Source organism: Trichechus manatus, unplaced genomic scaffold, assembly GCF_000243295.1.
Source record: "Trichechus manatus latirostris isolate Lorelei unplaced genomic scaffold, TriManLat1.0 scaffold00138, whole genome shotgun sequence".
NCBI classification, from domain to species: domain Eukaryota; kingdom Metazoa; phylum Chordata; class Mammalia; order Sirenia; family Trichechidae; genus Trichechus; species Trichechus manatus.
The window spans coordinates 3,532,821-3,540,860 of record NW_004444074.1 but is presented as its reverse complement, the minus strand read 5'-3'; the positions used below and the strand labels follow the sequence as shown (position 1 = coordinate 3,540,860).

At 44.6% G+C, this 8,040-nt stretch overlaps 1 protein-coding gene across 1 annotated transcript; it reads left to right on the top strand.

The window, feature by feature from the left end:
• The first annotated feature begins 6 nt into the window (after positions 1–6).
• COPRS (coordinator of PRMT5 and differentiation stimulator) lies at positions 7–4,793 on the top strand. Its single transcript, XM_023739714.1, has 4 exons — positions 7–73; positions 1,655–1,724; positions 3,601–3,822; positions 4,323–4,793. Exons 2-4 carry the CDS (start codon positions 1,688–1,690, stop codon positions 4,490–4,492), a joined length of 429 nt encoding a protein of 142 aa, XP_023595482.1. The 5' UTR covers positions 7–73; positions 1,655–1,687; the 3' UTR covers positions 4,493–4,793.
• Positions 4,794–8,040: the final 3,247 nt, after the last annotated feature.

Here is an 8,040-nt window from a genome sequence, read left to right as displayed (position 1 = left end):
CTGTAATCCCTGCTGGACGCTGAGCTTCTTGAGGCTAGAACCCTTTGTTGAGTGCACAGTGCCTGCCACGAAGGTAACAGACAGACACTCCAGTGTTAATTGATGGATGAATGAATGGAATACTTGTTAAGGGTCAGAGAGTACTTAACCAAAGTATGATGTAAAAAATACAGTGATAAAATACTTGGGAGGGCCGAATAGGATGAGACGAATTTAACTGGGCATAGCAGGAAGCGATGTGCCCTTCCTCTCCAAAGTGAGAGGGTGCTTGTGCCTGCAGAGGCGTGGAGAGGAGAACGTGTAGGGCAGATGGTTTGGAGCTTGGGTCCCAGAGGGGAGAGAGAACTATGTTCCACAGGTAGATGCGGTTGGGGTTAAATGCCATGGCTGATTCTGTGGAGGGCTGTAGAAGGTTTTTGAGCAGAGTAGTGATCACCTCTAAGGCTGAGTAAGATGCAGTGAGGGGAGGCAGTTAGGAGGCTCTTGCAGTAGTTCAGGTGAGAGACCCTGCAGGCGGCAGCTCTGGCCAAGGGTTGTCACCACAGAGGCGGAATTGAAACATAAAATCCAGGCATGACTAGATCATGAATGCTAATACTCTGCATGCTTAGGTCTCTGGCAAGTGTCGAGTGCAGTTTAGAAGTGGGGGAAGAGAAGTGGACTTGAATTCAACGAACATTACAATTCCTGCCACATGCTAGGTGTTTCCATAGATGTTAGCATAAGCCTCCTGGTTATGATGAGATAACATCACCTCCAATTTCCAGAGAAAGAAACCCAGGTAGGATGGGTGAGGTGATGTGGCCACTTGACTGTTCACTCTGAGCAGCACATCTGCTATTGAAATCAGTCTTCTCCTTCAGGCTCTTAGTCCATCTTGAAAGAGGTCTTGGAGGCCATATGATTTCAGGAACTTTTGGGTGATGGACTCAGAGATGCATCTGGTTGGCTGTGAGGGGAGATGATTTCCAGTTAGGTCAGTGCTCAGCCGTGCAGAGGAACGAGAGCCCTGCTCCCCGCGCATATCAGTCAGGAGATAGAAACCACACCAGTATTCGAACAGAATTTGATAGTATTGTTAACTAAATGTACAGTTGTTATCTAAGTACTAACAGAGGGTAGGAAGTAAACATGCAGGTAGCAACTGCAGGAAACAGCTACCAACCCTAGGGCTGAGGGAACAAAGGGATGAGGTGGGAATGATTAAAATGTAAAAGCAAGGCTTTGCAGAGCTGAAATTCAGTCTTTGAGGAGGGGGCACTGCCCCAGTTAGTGCTCTGAGCTTGGAAGAGGGGCCCTGAGTGCCTGGGACCCAGACCTCTGAAGAGAGAGCCCAGCAGTGAGGTTATTTCTTCTGCAAGTGCTGGGCAAACTGTAAACTGGGTTCAGCTGCTGCTGTAGGGAGGCACTCCTGCTGCTGGGGGTGAAGAAGTGTTGCTGGGGTGATGTTTACAGGGCTAGGAAGGAGCACGTCCCTTCTCCCTCCAGCCTTGCTAAGTCTAACAGACAAAGCAGAAAAGTGGGTTGCAGAGTTTCAGCCCCAGAATCACAAAGCAGAATTTAGATGTATGGCTTTGGAGCTGAGATACAATAGCTTAATAATGGGCATACCCAGATATCCACATCACCAGGTAATTGCTGCTTCTTCCTGCAGATTGGCTTTGCTGCCTTTGACCGCTCCCACCAGATGGAAAGGGAGACTGGGAAGGCCACGGATCGACTAGGCAAGTAGATGCCAAGACACTGGGATGGATGTTGGGAGAAACCAACCAGGGAATTGACTAGAGGGGCAGTCTAGAGACTGCTTCTTGTTACCTTCTCTTTCCTGCCAGTCCTTCCCTTTGCTGCCACGTTGCCGTCTCTGCCTACTCTTTAAACAGTGCCCTTGTTTGGAAGCCCAACTGGAGCTTCCTTAAGGGAAGCCCTGGACTTTTTTTATACCCAAACCCTTGCTTCCACTAAGAGAAACAGCATGGGACAGTGGAAGGAGTATCTTTGGAGCAGGGCAAAATTGTTTTAAATTTCAGCCCTGGGTAAGATAGTCCTAAGCTCGAGCTTTGTGGCCTTAGAAATGAGTCACTTAGCCTTTCTTCATTTTTAAATGGGGGTAATAATACCTACCTCAGAGGGTTGCTCTGAGGATTGGGTAGTGAAAGGATCTAGAAATATGCTGCCCAATACGATAGCCATTAAATGAAAAATTCAGTTCCTCGGTTGTACTAGCCAAAATTCAAGTACTCAGTAGCCACATGTGGCTAGAACTACCCTGTTGGACAGCACAGCTTATAGAATATTTCCGTCATCACAGGAAGTTCTGTTGGGCAGTGCTGTGCTAGAGAAAGTACCAAGCGCGTGATAGTTACAGTCACAGCAGCTAACACTTAATGAGGCTCACTGTGTGCTGGGAACAGTGTTAGTTCATTTTCCCTGCCCTCTGCGCTCCCCTGCCCTCCCCTCCCCTCATGTTTCCAACTCTCACAACCCTCTCCATTTTACAGATGAGGAAACTGAGGCACAGAATAGTTAAATTTTGGCTTCGGTCACACATTTAGTGATTAGCAAAACTGAGATTTGAACCTAGACAGCCCTTCTTATGCCCTTAACTGTTACTTTATTGCTTAATAGCTGTTGTTATTGTTAAACAGTGTTGATAGTCTGACCATTCTGAGGCTGAGTCCTTCCCCACCTCTAAACCGGCATCACCATAGCACCGTATGCTTGGAGGTCCATTATCCTTCCCTAAACTTACTTTCATTATTTTGAGAGCTTTTGAAAATGGACCTTCCAGCTGTCCCCAATGTCAGGAGCAAGAGACATGGTAGCTTCCCGTTGTGACTGGCTGGCTTCTGCTGTTCCTCTGGCTGTGTTCCTGCCATGCTCCCGTTGTCTCTGCGCTCACCTCTGACATGTGCTTTGAGGAGGAAGGGGGGGAAAGAGAAGATAAAACATTCAATTCAGGCTTGTATTGGGAAAGCATATAATTTGTCAGAGGCCCTTTGCCTCAATGACATGAATGCTACCTGCAAATATAAACTGCCTGGCTCCCTGCCATGAATTACAAGACTGGGCGTATGACGGCCTAGTTTAAGGCAAAACATCTTATTTAAAATAAATGATCAACCCTGCGTCGGAAAATGTAAAATTATTTTTGTGCTCAGGTGGCTGGAAGGTTTGCACATTTGTTTTATTGCCCTCATAGTAACTCTGTCAAATTATTTTCCACATGCCTTACAAAGCTAGATATGAGTGATTTTTTTTATGCCCCACTCCCCATCTCGCCAGGAGTCACTGGGTGGCACAAATAATTAAGCACTTGACCACTAACCGAAAAGTTGGTGGTTCAAACCCACCCAGAGGTACCTCAGAAGAAAGGCCTGGTGATCTGCTTCAAAAGGTCACAGTCTTGAAAACCCTATGGAGCAGTTCTACTCTGCACACAGGGGGTCACCATGAGTCAGAACTGACCTGATGGCAACTAACAGCAGCATCAGCAACTCCAGCCCACCAATTACTGTGCTTTCCCCACTCCATCCAGATGCAAGAGTAGGCGCTCTCTGGTTTGTCAGTTGTTTTAAGACCTTCCTTTTATTGATTTCTTAGCCAGAGGGGCACAGAGCATCCCTAATGATAGTCCTGTCCATGGTGAGGGTGCCCATTGTGAAGAGGAAGACTTTGCTTTGGATGATGAGGATTCTGATGGGGAACTGAATGCCTGGGAGCTGCCAGAAGGGGTTTCCGGCTGCCTGCCCAAGGAACAGACAGCTGATCTTTTCAATGAGGACTGGGACTTGGAGTTGAAAATGGATCAAGGGAATCCCTATGGTAGGTGTGGGGTTTCTGGGGTCCGAGGCCAGCGCTTCTCAGACTTTGCTACTACTCTTTTAACAGCAGACAGTTTGGAGGAGGGACTCGCATCTATGAGCTTAGTCAGATATGTGTTGCAAGTCTGATATTTCTCTGACAGCTTCTCTTTCATATTTAATTTGACTCTTACAGTATATCAGTTTGTTTTAACATAAAAACAGTGTTACTCTTTTCAAACATCTTTGAGCGAATAGAGACAGAAGTGCTCTGCTATCCATTTACTTCTGCACTATCAAGAACCCTTACTTGAAAAGCGTAACTATGGGTTAGTTTAGAATGGACATATTTGCAGTTCTTCAGGAAAGAGCAGAGTGTGTGTACACGTGAATGTGCACGTGCACACATGCATGTTTTCAAACAATAAGTGCAAGTGTGTGTTCCCTAAACATACATACTTTTTGGCTGTCCATTTCCACCTTCCATCCTCCCTTTAATCTGTCTTTTGAAACTGCCTGCAGATGCTGATGACATCCAGGGGAGCATTTCTCAAGAAGTCAAACCTTGGGTGTGCTGTGCCCCACAAGGAGACATGGTCTATGACCCCAGCTGGCACCATCCACCTCCACTGATACCCCATTATTCCAAGATGGTCTTTGAAACGGGACAGTTTGATGATGCTGAAGATTGAGTGTGAAGCCTTTCTGCCTTGTGGACGAGGTGGGGCCACAACATAAGGTCTCTCTCTCTCTGTTTTTAGGTCAGATGTCATATCTAGGAAAACGTTTTTGGTGATCCCTGTGTCTGGGGTGCACAGACTGGTGTTGAATAAGGCTCCCATTCTTCTCCCCGGTTTCTTGTTGTTTTGTTCTTTGTGGGTTTCTCCTTGGAAAGTGTGAGTGTTTGTGTCTGTGTCTGGAGGAGGAGTTGTGCTCTTTATAAATAAAGGTAGAAAAAAATCAATATACTTTGTCTACTTTTTCCCTCCCTTTTTAGTTAGATGCTTCTGAGCAAGGCCTTACTCCTTCATGTAAAGTCCCTGGATTATATTTTAAGGATTGAAATACTCAGAGACTTAAAACTACTCTGTGAAAGAGAATAAATTTTTAGTTTTGCTTCTGTAGGTCTGGCACTATTGGCCAGGAGTTGAAATCCAAGAGAAATTGGTGACTTTGTGGCTAATTTCTATTCCTGTTGATGGAGAAAATTGAACATTTACTTAGTTAACATGGGCTTTTTGTAAGCTGGGAAACTAAATGGGAAATTAATTAAACCAGCAGTTGTATAACCCTTAATCAGTGTAAAAGATTTTAAACTCTGCTCTCCATTTAATCTTTTAATCCTTACAGTTACTTGTATGACATCACTGTTTTTCTTGTTTACCCTATTTTTGTTTTTTTTGGTAGTTGCTGCTGAGTCCATCAACTCCGTGTATGTAGAGTATAACTGCTCCATAGGGTTTTTTTTTTTTTAAATTGTTGAGAATATACACAGCAAAACATAACACCAATTCAGCAGTTTCTACATGTACAGTTCAGTGACATTGTGCAACCATTCTCACCTTCCTTTTCCAAATTGTTCCTCACTCATTATCATAAACTCACTGCTCCCTAAGGTTCCTATCTAAACTTTCAAGTTGCTGTTGTCACTTTGATCCCATATAGATAGTTTTTGAAAGAGCATAATGCTCAAGGCAGACATCTTTTAGTAGTTTAGCCAAACTTTTGTTTGGTTTTCAGAAGACTTCAGGGGATATTTTTGGTTTAAGGTTTTAAAGATTATCTTAAGGCAGTAGTTTCAGGGATCCATCCAGCCCCCATAGCTCCAGAAAGTCTAGAGTCCATGAGAATTTGAAATTCTGATCTGCATTTCCCCCCTTTTGATCAGGATTCTTCTATAGAATCTTTGATGAGAATGTTCGGTAATGGTAGCCGGACACCATGCAGTGGCAAAGGAGGCAGTTGTTCATGGAGACAATTAGCCACACATTCCATATCCTCCTATTCCTGACTCTCCTTTCTCTGTTGCTCCAGGCAAATAGAGACTAGTGTCATGCCTTGGATCACTGCTTGCAAGCTTTTAAGACCCCAGGCACTACACAGAGAACTGTACTACACAGAGAAGCACTACACACGTTATTAGGCGAGTTAACTGGGATGTCCCATGAAACCGTGACCTTAAACCTCCAAACCAAGAAGCCAAAACTTGTGAGGTTTTTGGTTGTACATGAGCAGTCTCGGCAGCTACTCTATTTTTTGTTGTTGTTGTAAATACATCTTTATCACGTACTCCATAGGGTTTTCTAGGCTGTGACCTTTCAGAAGCACATCACCAGGCCTGCCTTTTGAGGTGTGTCTGGGTGGTTTTGAACCACTAACCTTTTCAGCTGATGTCGAGCACTTAACTGTTTGCCCCATCCAGGGACTCCTTACCCCATTTTAGAGGTGGGGAGGGAAAGCAAGACTCGAAGTGTTCTGGCCTGTCCAAGCTCACACAGCCATTAAGTGGCAGAACTGGGACCTAAATCTGCATGTGACTTTAACATCTGATCTCTTCGTTGCTCTTGCAAGTCTGTGATCAGCCGGAGCAAGTTGCTTTTGTTTCTTTGGCAGGCTGAAGGCTTGTCTCCACTCCCTCCTTACTGAAGGAATCAAGCAAAGGTCTCAGATCCAAAATCTGAGTCAGCTTCTCCCTGGCAGTTAATTGAGGATTTAACTATTTACACTATTTTTCAAAGGCTCCTAAAAGAGTGTGAACAAGGCCATTCACAAAGGTCTCACTGATTGGCTCTTTGATAATACTAGGAATTATTAAAAACTTTTTTTTGTGATAATGATGTGGTTATGTTCTTTTAACAAAATGTCATATATATATGCACACACACACAATGGAATATTATTCAGCCATAAAGAGAAATGAAGTTTTGGTACATGCTGTGACATAGACGACCCTTGAAAACATATTAAGTGAAATATCCCAGACACAAAAGGACAAATATTGTATAATCTCAACTTATATGAAATAGAATAGGCAAAGGCGTAGAGACAGAAAGTAGATTAGAGGTTGCCAGGGGTTGGGATATGAACTTGTTTTCTCTCACTGCCTTGCTCCATGCAGGCAGGCCCTGTGCTCATGGCCTTAGTGGAGGCATATGGCTGGGTCAAAAACAGTAGACAAATCTTTCTGGGTTTTGCTTTACAAAAGGAGCAAGGGGATTTGGGGTCCATAAACTGGGTATCTTGAAGAAATTTGAGGGTTAAGACTTTTCCAGCCACCCGCTGCCCCACCCGAAGTCCCCTGGGTTGTGCAATAGGGATGGGTAGAGGAGGGAGAGATCTGGGGATGCCAGCACAAGCCCTGCTTCCTGCAATGCCCCTGGGGAGTCAGGTGCTCAGTCTGTGAAAGATGTTGTTGCTTCTAGGCAGTTGGAACCATCCTGCAAAAGACACCCATGCCCCAAGCATGCAGAGAGCCTGATGGGCCTGGAGGGCCGCGTACAGAAGGATGACCACTGTAGATGGATGGACAACTTGGTGACCTGCTGCCCAGCCCCATTTGCATGGACACTACACGAGGCCCTGGCACAGCTCTGAGGAAGTGAGGAGAACCCCAGAACGCCTGAATGGAAGCTCAGGCTCGGAAATTAGGATGGTTAAAGTAAATGACAGTTTTGTTTCTTGAACCCCCCAGATACAAGAGATGAAAATTAGGCAAGCCTGATTGTGAACCAGTGACTGCTGGGGGTTGTAGGGAGGCAGATCATCAGCGGTAGAGATGGCATACTTAAAATACCATCGTTGGTCATGGAAGAAAAAATAGGGACAATGCTAGGAGCCCTAATACATGGCATAAACAGAATACAAAACATTACTAACAACGCACAAACACCAGAAGAGAAACTAGATAACTGGGAGCTCCTAAAAAACATTTAATGCTCATCAAAAGACTTCACCAAAAGGGTAAAAAGACAACCTAGAGACGGGGAAAAATGTTTTGGCTATGACAAGTCCGCTCAGCATCTACTCTCTAAAATCTACAAAATACTGCAAAACCTCGACAACAACAACAAAATAACCCAATTAAAAAATGGGCAAAGGATATGAACAGGCACTTCATCAAAGAAGACATTCAGGTGGCTAACAGACACATGAGGAAATGCTCATGACATTAACCATTAGAGAAATGCAAATCAAAACTACAATGAGATACCATCTCACCCCAACAAGGCTAGCATTAATC